Source organism: Labrus bergylta, chromosome 14, assembly GCF_963930695.1.
Source record: "Labrus bergylta chromosome 14, fLabBer1.1, whole genome shotgun sequence".
Lineage (NCBI taxonomy): Eukaryota > Metazoa > Chordata > Actinopteri > Labriformes > Labridae > Labrus > Labrus bergylta.
Window position 1 is genome coordinate 17419175 of NC_089208.1, and position 18406 is coordinate 17437580.

Here is an 18406-nt window from a genome sequence, read left to right on the forward strand (position 1 = left end):
TGTGTGTGTGTGTTATGTAGGGCGAGACTGTCGATAACTTTAATTGGGGTGTGCGACGACGATCGCTGGACAGCACCGAGCTGGGTGACTTGTTGGAGGAGAGCCAGCACTCAGGCAGCACCCCGAGTTTGGGACACGAGGACCCCCATGACTCAGACGAGTCCTCAGAGGAAGAGGAGTCTTCAACTAGCCAAAGCCTCTCTCACTCTCAGCTTGTGCGTAGCTCTAACTGTTGGATCGATACCACATTAACATCCACCGGAGCCTGAAAAATGTACTGTCTGATATTGTAATGACTCAAAAGTCAATCATATTGATAGATGTTCCTGCTCTGCCTTCATGTTCCAGACCAACCCTTCTCCATCAGAAGAAACCAATCACACTGATTCTCTGTCTACATCTTACGACACCTCTGCCGACCCCCAATCCTTCAATGCCACCACACCGGGCCAGGGTGCGCTCCACGATGATCTCAGAGGCATACATGTGAGGAATAATACTCTTTAACAAAAATATACACTTTTTCACAAGTAGATTTATCCTCCTCATGGAAATCAAATGTCTTTATCCCCTCAGGGGAGGGTGTGTGGTGATGACGAGGACACTCAAGCTCAGGATGACGAGCTGTCACTGAGCGCCAATGAGCTCCTTCAGGGCTCTGATGGAGGCGAGAGTTTCACCCTAGAGTTGCCCGGGCAACCTCAGGATCAGCCACTCAATCTTGACCATGGCCTCAACCCAGACTACTGCCAACCACCGCTGGACTTTCTCGACCCAAACTGTCTTCCCAGGTGAATGTGACAGAGAAGATTCAGGGAACGGAACACAATAAGTAGTATTGTTTCTATCTGTGTTTACAGCAATAGGAACAATTTGGATGGATCATTTGTTTTATTTCTTTCATTCAGAATTTTCTTAAAAAACAAAAAAATAAAGATACTGCCTGTAAAATCTAAATGACACAGATGCGTTCACTTTATAATCCCATGAGCTATCTGGTAACTTGATTTTGATAGAAAATCATTTATTTGGGGGAAGGTATCAAACCTTTTTTTTTATTCCTTTGCCCCCATTTCTTTTCCATTTCCATGGCGACAGCTTACGTGATGATGTAGATGATTTGGAAGACCTTGGTTTTCCTCCTCCCCCCTCTCCATTTTTCTCCGCCATCTTGGCAGCCTTCCAGCCCACAGTGTGTGACGATGCTGAGGATGCGTGGCGATGTCACATCAACCAGCTTGTGACCGACTCGGACGGATCCTGTGCTGTTCACACTTTTCAAGTCTTCTCGTCTCTTTTTAAGGTAAAAAAAACAACAGGACATGAAGTCATACCTACAAGGCATTAAACTGTGTATTTATAATGTATTTATACTCTTTTATATCTCTATACAAACTCTTATATCTAGTAGAATTGAAATGAATGTATGTGAAATAGTACAATAAATCCTCAATCTGTCTGTCGTAGAACATCCAGGGTAAATTCTGCCTGCTGACTACTGATGTTGCTACTTACCTTGGAGAGGGCTTAAGGGGCATCGGATCAAAGTTCCTCAGATCCTCCCAGATGTTGACTACATGCTCAGACTGTCCTACAATCTACATTGATGCTGAAACGGTAAGAATAGTTTCTATAATTGACTTGGGGACAATAAAGCATTTTTGTCTGCAAACAGTGGGACACTGGATTTTTTGCTTCATAAGTCTTATGTGCTTTCTTTTTTTTTAACCTCCACATCTCTTCGTCTGTCCAGGTCATGTCCTATGGTCTCCTTGAAAAGATGAAGTTCTCTGCGCTGGAGCTGCAGGAGTATTTGGATACCTACAACACCAAAGAAGATGCTGCCGTATCGGTAATCTGACCTCTTCACGTTATTGACAAATATCTCATTGTATCTTTTTATCTTACAAACTGTTGACCATTTGTTCCCTTTTTGCACCTCTAACCCCTCTCTTGTCACCATACCTATTTATGTTCAGTGGCTGAGGAACTGTAAAGACACATTTCCCAGGTGCCCCGGTGAGACCGTGGTTACCTGCCAGCCGGGTGACTCGGAGGAGAAGGTACGGGCAGCTTCTATATAAGTTATTTCCTCCAGAAATATCCAGAATAACAGATGTAGATGTAGAGCTTTAAGTCAAACTCACTCAACAGATGGGTAACTTTTCATTTCTGCTTTGCATATGTGTTCCTCTTTGCTCCTCTTTTACTCTGATACATTTGCTTTCCTTGCATGTTTTCTGTGTTTTCTATTTTTGCCTTTCTGACTTTCTCTACAGGCATCAAGGACAAAAATAGATTTAAAGTAGCTGGGTTTATTATACACTGTTGACTAATTCTGACTGCGAATAGCCATGGTTTATGCTGTGCTGTGCATGTATTTGATTGACACTCTGTCTTCCTCTCACCTCACTCTGACGCCCTAACATGCTCTCTCGCTGTCTAGCAAATGGAGTCTCTTGCAGTAAGTCTTACAAGTTTCTTCTCTTCGCTGCCTTAGATTTTTGTTAAAACAAACAACTTAATTTACTTTGCACTAGACAACTAAACTAGCTGTTATTGTGTCTGTCTGGCTTCTGCATGGAGTGTGTACTTCAGAGAACCTGACTGGATTACGATGTCCATCTGATCCATGCTTCTGTTGTTTTTGACCCTGTTTGTTATTTAATGTCTTGTAGCAACTGGAGCTTTGCCAGAGACTCTACAAGCTGCATTTCCAGCTTCTCCTACTCTTCCAGTCCTACTGCTCACTCATCGGTCAGGTTCATGCCATCAGCTCTGTGCCTGAGGTGAGCCAAATCATAATTCATCAACAAATCATTTACAGTGTTGACCAAAAGGCTTTTCAATAAGGATCATTTAGAGTCGGTAATATAGAAAAGTGACCAATTTTATAATGAAATAATGTTCTCGTTAGTGCTAACTAGTAGGCAAACTATGTAATGGACACTCTGTATATCTGTACAATACTGAATAATAACCTGTCTGCCCCTCCTCTAATGGCAAATGAAGACAGGATGTTAAAACACATTTGGAGGCTACACAAGTAGCAGTCAGTGTCATTTTACAAAGTGATATACTTGTGTTTGCTTTAGGCACTCAGCAGTTAACATTTTTAAAATTCTCTCACACAACTATTTACATAGTTTAGCATGCTCAATATTGCAGACTGACCAAATTACAGCAGCATGGGGTTAGCACTAAAGAAGCCATTTCAATTAAATCAACAAAGGAAAGAAAGAAACAGCTTGTTAGCTGTATAACTGCAAGCAAAACAAAAACAGAAATAACCCCAGACAAGTATTCTTCAAGCAATAAGGAAATGCACCCAAAAACCCCCCTCCCCCACACACAAATGATCAGGAACGCTGCAACAGATGATCCTTTTTGCCCAATCACGGTCCATTACTTGATAAATGTTTAAAAAGCTGAAAGTCAAAGCTTCTTATGTGAAATGTTCCTTCACGGATTACTTGAAAAGCTCACATACACACCCACACACACTAAATCACCTCCTGGTTTCCTCCCTCCTCATAGCTACTGAATATGTCTCGGGAGCTCACTGATCTGAAGACGAGCCTGCAGGTAGCAGAGGCGGCCGTGGCCAGTGACCTGGAACACAAACTCTTGGCCCACACCCATGCGCACGCCACCCAGGTGGCAGCCGTGGTTGTTCCCAGCTTCCCCACCTCTGAGGCAGCTGTGCAGGCCATACTGGAGTGCCTTAAGAACCACGAGTTCACCAAAGCTGTGCGTTACATCCAGGAGTGCAGGTGTGCAACTTTTCTACACTAAATACAGGTCGCCAGATGACCTCATCATCAGTGTCCAAGATTTATGCTGACATATAAATACTCTTAAATGTTGATTGTTTTTATGTCCCACAATAAAGTTGTATTCTGTCTCTCTAAAATGTCTTGGAATAGAAAAAAGTCGGTTACATCTGTGAGATTGATGTGTAAAGAAAAGTATTGAAACTAGTGTTTTGAGGTGTTTTCAGTTTTATCAGATCCTTTGCAGGGTAAACCATATTTAGTCTTAGAAACATATTGGTAGATTGAGTTTTAAGTTCATGTATTGCTTTAAGTCTAGCAGGTGCTTTCTTGACTGTTGTTTTGGTGCTAATAACACTGCTTTGGTAAATACTTTTAAGTGCACTCTCAGGTCTCTAACTAGCTGTTAGACAGAAATAAACACATTTGAAGATGAAAGAAATGAGGTAAGCACTAAACAGAACATTGTATAGCCTGGTTTATGTCAACAGACTTTGACAGTTACGGTGCAGAAAACCTCAGCAGGTCGTGCAGTGCTTCTTGCAGTCCAGATCACTTCGTGTCACTTCCCTTTGAAAGGAACTGTTGAGTTTAATATCTACTGAAACAGCTTAGCGGGCTAGTTTTAAGAAGCCAATTTAGTTACCGTTGCTAAGTCGCATTCCAAATAAAGAACATAGCAGACTCTGTTTTAGCACAAGAATAATATAAAAGTGACATCAGTAAAATCCTTACCAAATCAATATTTGTGTGAAATCATTGATTTCTTTATACCCTCCACATGAGGGTCCCGTATCACCCTGTCAAGGTTTCTTCAAGCATTGTCAAATATCAAGGTATGATTGTATCCATTGAAAATGCACTAGTCCTCATCCGACTTGTATGTTCTTCACACACTTCTGCACATGTTCACCCATCAATTTGACCTATCAAACCTTCCTTTGTATCTTGTTTCAGGAGGCAGTGGCCTTGTGGAGTGTTCGGTGGGAGCTCGGAGAGCGAGGTCCAGACACTGCTCAATGTCTACTTCCGGCACCAGACTCTGGGCCAGACTGGAACAATCGCCCTTGTCGGATCCCGCCAGGACCTCAGCCTGATCTGCTCCAAGCTGCTGGAGCTCAACGGGGAGATCCGCGACATGATCCGCCGCGCCCAGGGTTACCGGGTCGTCACAACCTACCTCCCCGACTCCAGCGTTTCCGGGACCAGCCTCTGACAGGACCTCAGGAGCCCCCCACCCCTTCCTCCCCCGCCCTTACTTCAACCATTGACACTTCCAAAACCATCCCCACATCCGTCTCAGTCTGCTCTTACAGAGGAGATCCAGCACCCGCACACCTGGCCCCTCCCTCCTCCTGTGTGTCTGCTGCCCCGACTGCTCAGCTCCAGACAGATACCTGGTTACCGCCTCAACCAACACTAGAACAGGATTTACACCCAAACCTTTCTCTGATCTCCTCATCCTCATCTTCCGTAGACTCTATTAGCACTTTTCTCGATTTCGCCAAACCCCCAGACCTGTTCTCATCGCAGAGCTGCTCAAACGCACCAGGCCGACCTGACTTAACACTGCCACGCACAAGAGAGCCGAGGAGGCGTTATCTGGATGAAAACACTGAGCTCTATAATCCTTTCAGAGGACATTCATCACACAGCTCACCTCGCCTGAAATCATCCCTCACGTCTCACATGCTACCGACTGTGGCCTCAGAACCCACCCTGCTCATGCAGTGTGACAGAAACACTTTGCCCCTTCCCCCTAGAGGCTCACATCTCCCCCACTTTCCCAGCCCTCCGTACAAAAACCCAACCCCGTTTCCTGCACTACATTCAGACCACGAGTCAGTCTTAACGCACAGCCCTGCACCATCTTCATCTCTCCTCCTCTCTCCCCTGCCTCCTCCTCCTCCTCCTCTCACCCCTCCTTCCTGTCCCACTGACCCAGGAGAGGCTGCAGCATGGGGATGTTGTTGCTCCCTAGGTGGTTCTGCTACACCTTTATCTCGCTACCTGGGGAAGGTGGGACATGCTGCCTTGCCTCTGTTGAAAGCGGGGGGGCTCCTTAATACTGAACCGTCAGATGTCCAGACCTGAGAACTGAAACTTTCAACAGAAGATGACATAAAGAGCTTCAGTGTTTATGAATTTTAAAGCCTGAAACAAAAAAAAGGAGACGACAATATCTGAGAAACTTCGTACTGAATTTACACTTGACAGAATAAATCACTTGACCGGTTGGACACTGCAGATGGCTGCCTGCTGATTAAAGATGATCAAATGTGTATCTATTCAAGCGCCTGTTTTGCTTTACAGCTTAATGTTGGGATCTAGCTGTACTCCTGGTCACAGTCATGCTTGATGCTCAACACTCAGCATAAACTGAACTGCACTTGAGGACCTCTTTGAAGGCTTTCAACTCGGATTGGACCTGCTTCCCAGAAAAACTTACAACCTGATAGAACTTGATTGACTCGTTGCTGCCCCCTTTGAGGACATCGTTTGATGGTAGTTTCAGAGAGAAAACTACTCCTGACACTACGTTACGTCACTGGTAGAGTTTTTTCACGATTGCACTAAAATGGAATTTTGGTATTCGCTTTTAAAACAAAAGGAGATTATGTTAGTTTTTGGGTTTTTTTGTTACTGTGAGAGAGAAGAGCACTGCAGCTTTTCCTGGGAAGGGAAAGCCCAAGGCTGGATTAGAATATTCTCTCTTGTTGTGTCTACTGTTTAAGATGCTTTGGAGGAAATTGTGCAATGCATGACCCAGTTGAATGCTCTCTACTGTATTCCTGTCCCTTATGCTCCCTAAAAAGTCTGACCTGTGCAGACTGACTGAAAGACTGATTGACACGGAGCAGATGCAGAATATTCGAGTGTAATTCCTCGTGCTACCCTGGCTCTGTTTAAATTTCTGCATCAGTGAAGCAGCTTGTCTCCTGACTACTGTTGTAAACATTGGTAGAATAATCATGCCATTATCTTTGCACTCCTCTGTGGCTAGTGTTAGCATCATTCGCAAATGTACACACTGTAGATTTCTGTCCCACACTGTATCAAGCTGACCTTATGTTTAAATGCCAAACAACCGTGCATGTATACACTCAGATATTTTGTCCGTGTCTGTTACTAGTAATTGACACACAACCATTGTAGCATATGTTTGTGTGTGGTATGTAGTTACCTTACACGTAAGGGAAATGCTGACATTCAGCACTCTTTGTTGATGTTCAAAACAAAACCTGTGCTACTACTGAAGTTCACCACCTCCTGTCGTCGGCCCTTTTTGTAACTGTTTCCCCCTCGGAAAGCTGTTTGCTGTACAAATACCCTTTTGTCCTATTTATATCTGATCTGCTACAAATTACTCATTTGACTTAGGTTTTTTTTATTGATGTTCTTCCAAATCAAACTGCCATGCATGCATCGTCCGTGTACTGTATGGAGTGTTTTAAATATTTATTTACAAAAAAAATCATTTTATCTGAAAGATACGTTTGTGTGTGAGGTACAAAAGGGAGCTTTAAGCTCATGCGGGTATGTTTTTGTTTTTTTTCCTGCGTGTGGGAGAACGTGTGTGTGCATGCCAAACAAGAAATTGCACATTTTTAAAGCTTTTTAGATTCAGACTGTAGTTGTTCTTTTCACCTTGTAAATACTCTTACAGCCTTTGTGAAGTTGTTTGAGTTTATGCTCTGTACAAGTTGGTGTCAAAGTAAAAGACATGAAATTATTTGTGCTTTTTCAGTGATATGTTTAGGGCTGTATGCTGAAAGTTATAATTTTATGCAGCACAGGTTAAATCAAATTTAGCTGTCGGGGCTCTAAATATTAATGCAATTTAAAAAAAATATCAAGGTTTTAAATGACTGAATGCAACTTCATATAATCAATAAGCATTGTAAACATTTTAAAGATGCTTTATTTATTTAATATTTTTTTACAAAAAAATAGTTTTCAGGAAACAAATGCAGTTCATGTAGAAGTTACTTCAAATAAACAAACCCAGGTAGAGATTCAGCTACTCGCTGGTAGGAGAATAAATAAATCCCTTGGAGTATGTTACAGGAGGTAACTTCCATTCATGAACACTCAGGTACAGTATCTGTGCCGTCATGACCCTAATGAAAAGTGCCAGATCTTCATGAGCCATTGATTCCAGACCAGAGCGATCATGCACTGCTGCCTAGACGATGTATTTGAAGCTGTAGGTGGCGTCACAGGACAACCTCATGCCCTTGCAGCGACAGCACAGGTCCTGGCGATGAGGCCTCTTCATGTTAATGTGCCTCTGCTTCTTCTCGCAGCTGCAGTTAGTCTGAGAGCAGCCCTGACATACGGGGAGAAATGTGAAAGTTCAAAGCTTTACAGGCATTCATTCAGAGTATAACCACGTATTTTTCAGTCTCCATATGGTAAACAACTTCTAAATCCCCTGATCGTAAGCTACACATGACAACCATAAAGATTCAAACAGTGCAAATGAATCAGGCATTTTCTCTTAACAAAAAAAAAAAAAAAAAAGGACCATGGAATACATTTTACAGTGATACTGCATGTTTAAAAATGTATCTACATGACTGTTTAACTGCAAAATCAATGTGTCATGCAACGTGTTACAACAAAAAGTCATCCGAGAACACTAGCGGTTGTTTATTTTACAACCTCCCCTGCTCCCTGAAGTTGTCAAGCAGCAGAAGTTGAGTGTCAATGTGTAAATACAATTAGGCCTGTTTGGTTTTTTTAGGTGAACAAAATAAACAAGAGAGAGTCTTCTGTGCAGTTTATCCTCTGCTGGGAGGATATTAGAGAAGAATAGAGAGTAGAACCTCTTCTTCAGGTCCTACTATACCCACTGCTCAGGTGATTAACTCTTGCAATGTTTGTACTTTTGGCCCGTGAATGTACCTTGCACAGGATGGACTCCACATTGTAGGGGTTCAACCCTACCTGGCACTTCCGGCAGAGCTGCTTGTAGTACACCTGACCAGAAGAAGGGGTCAAAAGTCTTTATATTTTGCCCAACATAAAAGTAAATTGTATGCTGTTCAAATCAGTTTTCAGTATGGAAAAACAGATCACTCACCTTACTGCTTCCAGAGATGCACCATACATAAGCACTCTCCCACCGGATGTTACATTTCTTGCAGTGGAAAAAGCCATACCTCTGCTCAAGGAACTTAAAAAAAAGAAGGTATGTTTAGATGTTGCACGAAAGACATCATAATGACAATTGATCCAAGCAGGCTATACATGTGGGCTCATTTTTGTCGGTTTACCCCCCCCCCAAAAAAAGGAGCTCGTCATTTTCATGGAAACCCACCTGAAATTTTGAGCCCTTTGCAGACCTGTTGAAAGTGGCCTCGATGTCCTTTGCGGTGTCCTCACAGCTGCGATCCGTCTCAGCCTCCTTATCAGACTCTTGCTCGGCATCTTCAGTGTCTCCTTCACTTCCTCCTCGGCCACGGCCCAGTGTCTTCAGCAGGCTCCTGCGATCAAACACCGGTGAATAAATGGAAACGGGCCTCATGAAGCGAAGGTTTCTGACGGGTGGAGTCATACACAGCGCCCTCTCGTCCGGTTTGAACTCATTTGGGCTCTTCGGGGACTTCGAGGGGGAATTAGAATCGCCCTCCAAGCAGAACAGCGTTTTGGGTCCCAGCGAGCACTGCACGAGTTTGTCTACTTTGGCGTTGACTTGCACGCCACACTCTTTGGTGTTTGCCTTCTTGAACTGAGGAGGTAGGCTCGGGTTGACCTGGCACAGAATGGCCTTGCAGAGCTCCAGGTAGTTGAGGCCCTGGGGGGTCATGAAGCGGCCCTCTCTCTTTGCCCAGCCGCAGTCCTGGGCTAGTCCTGAGGCAAGGTACGGTGGGAAATTGGACAGGAACCCCTCCATCCTGGAGCCAGGAAACCAGTCCAAGATTCTCCTGCAGGGATTTAAACAGCTGACTAATTGTCGATTGATTGTTTGATTGATAACAGGGGCGTTGAGGCTCTGATTGACCTACAGGCCTCCCGAAAATAGAGCCTATAGAATGATTTATCTACAACAACATAATATTATATTACATTAGGCTATATTATATTATATTAGGCTGTATGTTATATTATATTAAATGTTATTACATGATATCATAGGCTATTATATTAGATTATAAACCTTATCCTGTGGGATTGAGCAGAATAGTAGAGTCATTTTTAGAACTCTGCAGAAGAGCATTTTGCCAGAGATCATAGACAAACAGAGTAAGCAGCTTCCTATTTGAGTACAATTCTTCCTGTTTCCCTGTTTCTTGTTCTGAAAGCCAGTATGGTAAATTCTTAGCAGTGGTTTAAAAATGATTTTGTTGTCTTAAGATCAGGGAAATCTACTGGCCGAATGGTCCAAAGTCAGTACACCTGAAATGTTAAAAGGGAACAAGTTATTGAGTCAAATTGAGACGCAGTTAAATCGATTTCAATGTATTGTAAGCTGAAGAGAAATGAATATCTGATTTATGAGAGCATTGTGTGCTTTATGTCTGACAGGTTCTGACTTACTAATTTTCTATTTTTCAGCAAAAATACTTTTTTACCTACTGCAATTGCACTTTATAACTTTATAACGACTCCCCTTTAAGTAAGGACAGAAGACATTTAAACTTTTAAACTTTAGCCTGAGTTGCATATATCATATATCAAACTGTATTGTGGGCTCATGTTTTTTTTTATGTATGTAAATATGTGTTGTGTTGTGTGTTTGTATGTATGCTGGCTGCTGGAACACCTATATGTCCCTGCTGGGATGAATAAAGTATATCTTATCTTATCTTATCTTATCTTTTCTCACAAAGTAAGTCAGAACCTGGTCAGAACACTTTTGGTGCGTTCAAGTGAATCGGAATATTGTTGTTTCAAGTCTTGACGACGAAGCTACCTGCAGTAATAATTTAATAAATTATTAAAACATGCTTTCACCTTGTTGTTTGTAACAATATTGTAACATTTTTTTATCAGGATATTTTACTCTTAGAAGATAGCAATTATGCTTAACTATGCTCAATATTCCGAGCAGCATCGAGAGAGAAAAAAAAGACATTCAAATACTATAATTATTTTTAAACATGTATTTGACAAGGAAAACGATCGTATAGCCTACAATCTATTTGTAGTCCGTCAAGAAACGGTGTGTTTAAATATTTACAAGTCTTGAAAAAGAGGAATTTGTAATGATTTTGGACGATGTAACTGCAAAATACGAGCATCCCATGAAGGCAAATCCACCGTAAAATACAAACATAGACTCGCCCTATAGGTGGCGCGACAGACCTACTCATGCTTTGTACCCATGGGCACTGAATCTATACATATTGGCGCCATTTTGGAGCTAGGAGGGGGAAGAGAGCTGCAGAGGAGGACACGATTGATCACAATTCACCGTAACAGGTAAGAAAAATACCCATATAAGCTGATAGTTTTGATTGAGAAGTGGAGTTTTTTCCCCCCAGCTTCTGCAGTTAAAAAAAAAACAAAAAACAAAAGCGGTGTAACACAGAATTTGTCCGCGGAGGAGCCACAATGTTGTTTTTTTTCTCCCTAGCGGTGAGAGTGGAGCGCAAGCCCGCCTTGCTCGCCTGTGTTCTCGGCAGCCGAGTCGGATTCACAGCGCTGGTTTTTTGACCTGGTCCTGCGGCGCTACGTGGTTAGCTTAAGAGTGAAACACTGCTGCGTGGTGCTAGGCTCGGTTGATCATAACTACGAGCTTGTAAACTCCTCGATGCGTTGATAACAACATAGCGGTGGTAAGCCGGGGGCTGTTTTGTTCATCGCAGCGTTACTATCTGTCCGCCCTCTCTGTCACTGAGATTGCTGCTCGTAACGTTAGCCCCGCGTATGCTAAGCGAGGCTAGCGGCGGCTAACTAGATTAGCTATGATCAACATTACAGCAACAAGGCAAGTCCGGCTGTACCGTATAGTCTCTGGCCTTGACATGCCGATGTATTATAACAATAAGCGTATTTCTAGTCATAAACCACTGTCCTGTATATTCACAATGTAGGACAAAAAAGATCACATTAAGCGTTGGGAATCATTTTCTTTGTGAGCCTCATTATTGTGAGCTTCAAGGCGCATTGCTTTGTAAAGTAACATTAAATTATCTCTTAGTTATTTTGTTGCGTGTTTAAATCTACTTTTATATTAGGTGGTTATTTAACCGTCTCTGATAAGGACTGCTTGATTGTAGGTCACTTGGTAATATTCTCAAGATAAATACACAAAGGCTTTGAATGGAGGAGCAGCAGCTGTAGTAACCTTTTACCAGTGAGTGAGATTTTTTTTTTTTTTTGTTTGGTTGTTTTTTTTTTTTATAGACTTGGATACTGCTTGCTTGATGTGTAAACTGAGCTGGTGTGATGCAGTTCATTTGTTGTGACAGCCATCAGCGAATGATTATCGAGTCGCATGACACCATCAACACTGCTGATTGGTCAATTGATCACAGGTTGTGAGAAGCCTCTGGATTATATGGCCATGTCATTAGGATTTTGGTTATAAAGTTAGAAATTGTTAGTTGTTATAATGGAATTAGTGCCTGAACACTTGAAAACAGCCCATTCCAAGATATGCATTTCGAAAATACCTAAAATGTCTTTTTTTTTTCTAGATATAAAATCATTGTATTTCAGCTTCTTAATACATTGTCTTGCTTACTGTTATTTATAAATGGATAGATATATAAGTATATGTACTTTAATTAATCTTCCTATTTAAAACTAGTAAAGCTAAGTTAAATCCTGGTTGTATATATTCACATTCTTAGTTTTGATATTTTTTAGTACTTATTTACTTTGTATTTAATATTATATTATGTTTAGATTTGCTAACATTGTGTTTTTTTACTCATATTGTGTGTTGGATAACCTGCTGCTGTAACGCCACAATTTCCCAGTCTGGGATCAATAAAGTAATTCTATTCTATTCTATTCTAACCCCCAAACTGGGGAACTGTTGTGTTTGAGCAGCTGCTAGAAGTTCGATTTAAACAACTGAGACCTAAAGCCTTAAGCAGGCTGTAGATCTAAAGCAGCCTTTCAATTTCTTACGTCTCCAAACTAACAAGAAAACTACAAAATTGTGTTTGGGTGAAATTCCTGCAAGAAGCGTGTCTTGTAGTTTGATTCTCTCTGACTGTTTGCATGAGTTGAATGAATGGCTGAACTGCCAGATGCCGTGTGTTTCTGCATTGTTATCTGTTTGTTGTCATGTCGTCCAGATTCTCCTGCTACCTTGTCATCTCGTCTTCATAACCTTTTGCGTTAGCCTCAATTCCTTCTTCTTTGCTTTATTGTTGGCATGACAACACTATTTCCAGAAATGTCTATTTAATTGAATTTTAAGGAAACTCTTCAACAGTCCTTCACTGTTTAGTGAAAGGAGGCAGTTACCCTCATTATTTGTTTGTTTGAGTGCCCATGACGAGGTCAGTGAGTTCGCCCTTGCAGCCAACTGGTGTCCAGTCCTCCCAGTGTTTCCTCACAGTCACTCTCTTTTCTGTCTGTGATCCCCCACAGGGTTAAAACAAAAGATGTCTGTGTAAAGGTCCAGATTAGGTTAGGAGGACTGCTCTGTGTCCTCATATTTCTGCTGGCAGCTGCATTAAAGGACTTAAGTTGGGAAAGCAGCAGCAGCAGCAGCAGCGGCATACAAACCCCTGATGACGGTCTGAATGTGTTTTTCTGTGATAAACCACCCATTAGTTGAAAGTTGCAGAGGTTTAGTGTGTGGTAATTTTACCCATGTGTGTGACTATTTACTGCTGCTTCTTATTCAAAGTTAAATTTTCCCTGGTGGATTGCACCCAGACTGGCCCCCCAGGTCGAGAAATACTCATCTCTGATAGGCTGCCAGAGCTGTGAGTGAGTGAGTGAGTGAGTGAGTGAGGTAGACAGAGAGAGAGAGAGAGAGAGAGAGAGACACAGACACACAAGGACTCAGATTTGGCAGCAGCTGTGGGGTGGAAAAGAAGGTCAGAGCAGAGCGATTTGGCAGCCTGCCATTGATGGACTGTGTGTGTGTGTGTGTGTGTGTGTGTGTGTGTGTGGCCATGTTTGTGAGTTTTATAAAAGCTCAAGTACAGCTGCAGAAAATTGTTTGTTTGTTATTTGAAATTCAGTATTGAATTTTGGCCTCAAAATCAATTCCAGCAAGTCATATTGTCAGACAGCAGACCTGCTGCCCCAGACTGCTTCATAATAATGTATCCTATTCTAAAAGCAATACAGAGTCACACGCATGACAGCTGGTTCCCCTTTTTTGTCTGTAGCGTATATTATTCCAAGAGTTGCAAATGTATGTGCTGTATTATTATCATTATCTTTCTCATTTTGTTTGTGTAGAGTTTATGTACGTATTAAGACCACATAGCAGACAGATTTTGTCGTGCTAAGAAGTAGAGGCCAAATACACAAATATCTGTGTAAAAAAAAAAAAAAAAAAAATACTAATGCAATATGCTCAGAATTTATTGTTGAGGTGTGAGCTTTACACCTGAGCTAAACAGTTTCCTGTGCAAGACCCCTGCTGCCCATGTCACATTTGTTTCCACATGATGACATAATTTTAACAAGATTAAAACCTCTTGTTAAACATAAACAATGTATAATCCTATACACCATCTGATTTCACCACTGATGAGTAGGGCCCAATCAATATGGGATTTTTAGGAGTGAAATAATCTAATACCAACCTATATGGCCGATATCTTTCTTAGATCTATGTTCAGTCTGTAGAGATAGATATAGATACACATTTATTGCATTGATCCCTCAAATGCAGTTATCAAACACATGCTGAAAAGTTATACAGTATAACGTAGACAGGATGGTCACTCAACTGGAAATTACCGGATTATGTTCGTGCATCACTGCTCGACACTCTGTGGAGTGATAATGCTTGATGTAATCCATAAAAACACACTCTGCTTGAGACGGCAAGAAAGAGAACTACAAGTGTAATTCAACGACACTCAAATGATATGCTTTTAAACTAGTGAATAAGTAAAGTATTATCAGTGCATATCTGTGATGAAGTTAGCCAAAACCGATGTAAATGCCTATATCGGTGTTTACAGTGTGTTAAACAATGTCAGAGCGCATCCAAGAAAATGATTACATAAAATACTTATGCAGATTACCGCTAGCTTGTTATTCTCCAAAATGTTTCTATTGTGATTTAAAGTTGATGTCTCTGATGGGGGGAGGGGTGACAAACACTGTTTTGAAAATGATGCAGATTTTTTGTATTACAGTCTGTTGTATCCGATTTTGAAGCACTTTCTAAATAGGGTTAATTGGAAAGTAGCTGAGCAGGGTTATCTAACTGCTTCTGTTATTATTGGAATTGTAGCCAATGGCTACAGCCTGTAGTGAACAAAAATAGAGGATGTGCAGAGGTGGGCACAGATCATTAAAAAAATGTAACTCTGTTAATCCGTTAACAAAGACGTTGGTTTCGATATCAGTTAACCAGCTAATTATGGTCGATATCACTGAAGTTAAGTAGTAACATTAACCTGTAACAACACAGCAACAAAGACATCGGATTTTTGTTATGTCAATCGATGTGAGTTCTTAAGAAGCCATGATGACTTAGAAAACTCCAAATGTTTTCACGGGTGCGTGTTGACCCCTGACCTGCGGGGCCGTCTGTTCGTTTTCTCATTTTCACCATCACGTTAACAACTGCTGTTCTGTCTATCACTCATGCTACATCGCTAGAAAGCTTCAGTTCTTGTGACTCTGACCAGGTTAACTTTTTCAACATCCAACCAATCACAGCAGCTTCAGACCACAGAAAAACAAACACGTCTTCCTGTTTCAGTTTTCTTACTGTCTGAAGGCCAACAGCAGGCTACGGTTAATATACTGTATTCCAACAAAAACAGTCTTAAACAACAGTCCTCATGATCCAAATACAGAGCTAAGATTTAATTCAAACACATTACGGCCATAAAGATCCATGAATTGATTCAAAAATTCACACTGAACTTTTGAATGACTCTTCATTTGACCAATCGGGACCCTCCATTCACTGTTTCTAAGCTACTCTAGCCAATGAGAGCCTGAGTAAAAACGGGACTTTCTTTCTCTCCCTTCTGTGGCCAGCATTACATTACACAGATGTGTCCGTTAAATAAGGAGATAACAACAGGGTCGACAGTCTCGTCTTAAAAATTAATACAAGAATCTAATTGCTATAATCAACGTTTAACAGATTAATGGACGTGTGTCCAGCTCTGAGGATGTGAAACATTATTCAGATTCACGGAGACACTTTTTGATTTGCAATGATGTTAAAATCTACAGTTTGAGTCATGTCTAACTGAGGAGTGGAAACGTTATGAACGTCTTTTATTGGGGGGGGGATCAAATCTGTGATCAGATTCATTTCTGAACTGTGGGATTTGTGACCCCACTTTACTTTAGTATTCAAGGATGGACATTGAATTGAAAAGAAAAATAGCTCATGCTGCAATTTTATTATAACTTAGGTAAATCAATGACAATAGTAATTGTCAACAATGAACATTGTAATGAAGTACTGTTATGCTGCAGTGAAGTTCACATGCAAGAAAGCTTTTATTTTTGGAACGACACTAAACAAATGTCCCATTAAGACGGCTTTTTTTTATATATATATATATATATATATATATATATATATATATATATATTTAAGCTGAAGGAGAAAACGTGATCCAAAAGTTATAATCACTATTAAATTTGAACAATCTCACAATCAAAAGCTTTGTGATTGTTTACTTAACACGTTGCATCCCTTTAATTCACAATAGCCCATCATAGTTTTCCAGAGCAAAACCGATGTTCCTGAGGTCGTCAAATTTAATGAAGTTTCCTACTTCACATTTTTTAAAGAAAGACTTCAGTGTGTGTGTTAGGGGTGCAGAAATGCAAAATTTTCTCTCATGGATTACTCTTCCCATTTGTAAAAGCGAGTAATCATTTTGTAGTTCTTTTTTTTTTTTTCTTTGATTCTTGGTCGGCATCCCGCCCCATGCCGACTGTATCTATTGATTAATTTGAATCTTTGGGATTTTAATAATTGTTAGTAAGAGGCCTTTGTATTAACATTCAAATATGACATGTCTTACTTCAACAGACAGCAAACCTCAAATAAAACTTCACACAGACGTGTTATGACCGTTTTAACACTTTATTATAATTAAGAGCAGTGATTGTGGCGAGCGGACGTGCAGTCATCAGTGCACACTCATCACACGTTGAAGCTGTTTTGACAAAGACTACAGTCTGCAGTGTAGAGCACACTTTACTCTAGTAAATGAAGTTACAATAGAACAGGTGGACGATTTAAGTGTCTGTCTGTTTCATCTTTCTCCTCTGTGCGTAATGACACACTCGCTCAATCTCGCTCGTCCGTCCGCTATGAGCTATTTCTCCCTATAAGGTTATTCTGTTTTGTAGTTATTAAAAAAAATAATCATCTAAAATTCCAAAATATAGGAAAACATCTAGTTATGCTGCTCTGTCCTGGATGATCAAACGTCATTGGTTTAGCGGGGGAAAGCGGTAATCGCAAAGTGAAAGTCCTTCTTTTTCTGTGGACTAAAAAGACAATTTGAACTGAGCTTTTGTAGATCATATTGCATATTTCGTTTGTTTGGGACTTTTTGTTCAATGTGAATTCATAAAGGGGTTAATTAAAGGGATATTTTTGTTAGGGTAGCAGCGTACGGATCAACAACGGACGCGTTTCAGCACAGAGCCTTTATCAGCGCTTTGTTTGTCAATCTATTTTCTTTTTGTGCTCGTGCTCCTTTTTTTTTTTTCTGTTTTGAATTAGGCCTATCCTAGAACCCACAATGCAACAAGAAACATTTACAAAAATGTGGACTACAAAACGATTATCAATTTAAAAACAAATTTGTAACCGATTATTATTTAATGAACGAGTACTTGGGTACCCGAGTACTCGTTTGCACCCCTAGTGTGTGTATATGTTTTGTTTTTACTTGAATTGCTGTAAGAGAGACCTCTGTCTCTGTGGGTCCTCTCTGCTAAAAACATAGGGGATAAATGAAAAAAGATAGGGGTAGTTTTGCTATCATATGATAAACCAAACATCCAATTGTTTCATCTGAACCATGGTGTTCAGATTTTTTGTTAACCAGTGGTTCTCAGTAAGTGGGTCCGGGTCGGCACCCAAAAGTGGGTCGCAGAGGAGTTTTCAGTGGGTCGCAAATGTGTGCCTTGGAGAACAATAGTGTCAAAAAGTCTTACAGGTTTTTGTTTGGTTTTGTCTCTATGTTCTGTCCCCTGTTTTGTACCATTTGCAACTGCAGCATTTTTTCACGAAGTAAATCTGATTGGTTGAAAAATATCCCAAATTTGGGTCATATTCATGAAGGAGTTGGTGGGGGGTCCTGAGGATAGACCAGTTGAGAATCACTGTTGTTAACAATATCTGTTGGAAGCTGGAGCTGACTAGCTGTTGATATAATAATGTTTAGTCGTACATGAAAGTTTAAATGGAGCCTCTCTGGCTCTTAAAATGGTCAGATCAGCTGTGTGACTGAGGAGGCAGAACTCCACTTACATTATCAGGTAGACCC

At 40.9% G+C, this 18406-nt stretch overlaps 3 protein-coding genes across 5 annotated transcripts in view; 2 read left to right on the top strand and 1 right to left on the bottom strand.

Moving 5' to 3' along the window:
* The window catches only part of fryb (furry homolog b (Drosophila)), a 47677-nt gene extending 40171 nt beyond the window's left edge, over window positions 1-7506 (top strand). For both annotated transcript variants that reach the window (XM_065963202.1, XM_065963203.1), the window contains exons 57-67: window positions 21-215; window positions 349-486; window positions 577-791; window positions 1099-1303; window positions 1468-1617; window positions 1754-1852; window positions 1980-2063; window positions 2447-2464; window positions 2679-2789; window positions 3538-3773; window positions 4731-7506. In XM_065963202.1, the coding sequence (XP_065819274.1) occupies window positions 21-215; window positions 349-486; window positions 577-791; window positions 1099-1303; window positions 1468-1617; window positions 1754-1852; window positions 1980-2063; window positions 2447-2464; window positions 2679-2789; window positions 3538-3773; window positions 4731-4989 (1710 nt within the window). In that variant the 3' untranslated portion in view covers window positions 4990-7506. The remainder of the gene's footprint in view (window positions 1-20; window positions 216-348; window positions 487-576; window positions 792-1098; window positions 1304-1467; window positions 1618-1753; window positions 1853-1979; window positions 2064-2446; window positions 2465-2678; window positions 2790-3537; window positions 3774-4730) is intronic.
* Window positions 7507-7661: 155 nt separating this feature from the next.
* zar1l (zygote arrest 1-like) lies at window positions 7662-10584 on the bottom strand. Its single transcript, XM_020644097.3, has 4 exons — window positions 9097-10584; window positions 8860-8952; window positions 8682-8756; window positions 7662-8103 (listed from the first exon to the last, which is right to left on the bottom strand). Exons 1-4 carry the CDS (start codon window positions 9670-9672, stop codon window positions 7960-7962), a joined length of 888 nt encoding a protein of 295 aa, XP_020499753.2. The 5' UTR covers window positions 9673-10584; the 3' UTR covers window positions 7662-7959.
* A 472-nt stretch (window positions 10585-11056) lies between these two features.
* pds5b (PDS5 cohesin associated factor B) overlaps window positions 11057-18406 on the top strand; it is a 30834-nt gene continuing 23484 nt past the window's right edge. The window contains exon 1 of one of the 2 annotated variants that reach the window (XM_020644089.3): window positions 11057-11201. The gene's annotated coding sequence lies outside the window, so the exon portion shown is untranslated. Of the gene's footprint in view, window positions 11202-12058; window positions 12079-18406 lie in introns of those variants that run through there. The other variant, XM_065963207.1, reaches the window with a different exon arrangement.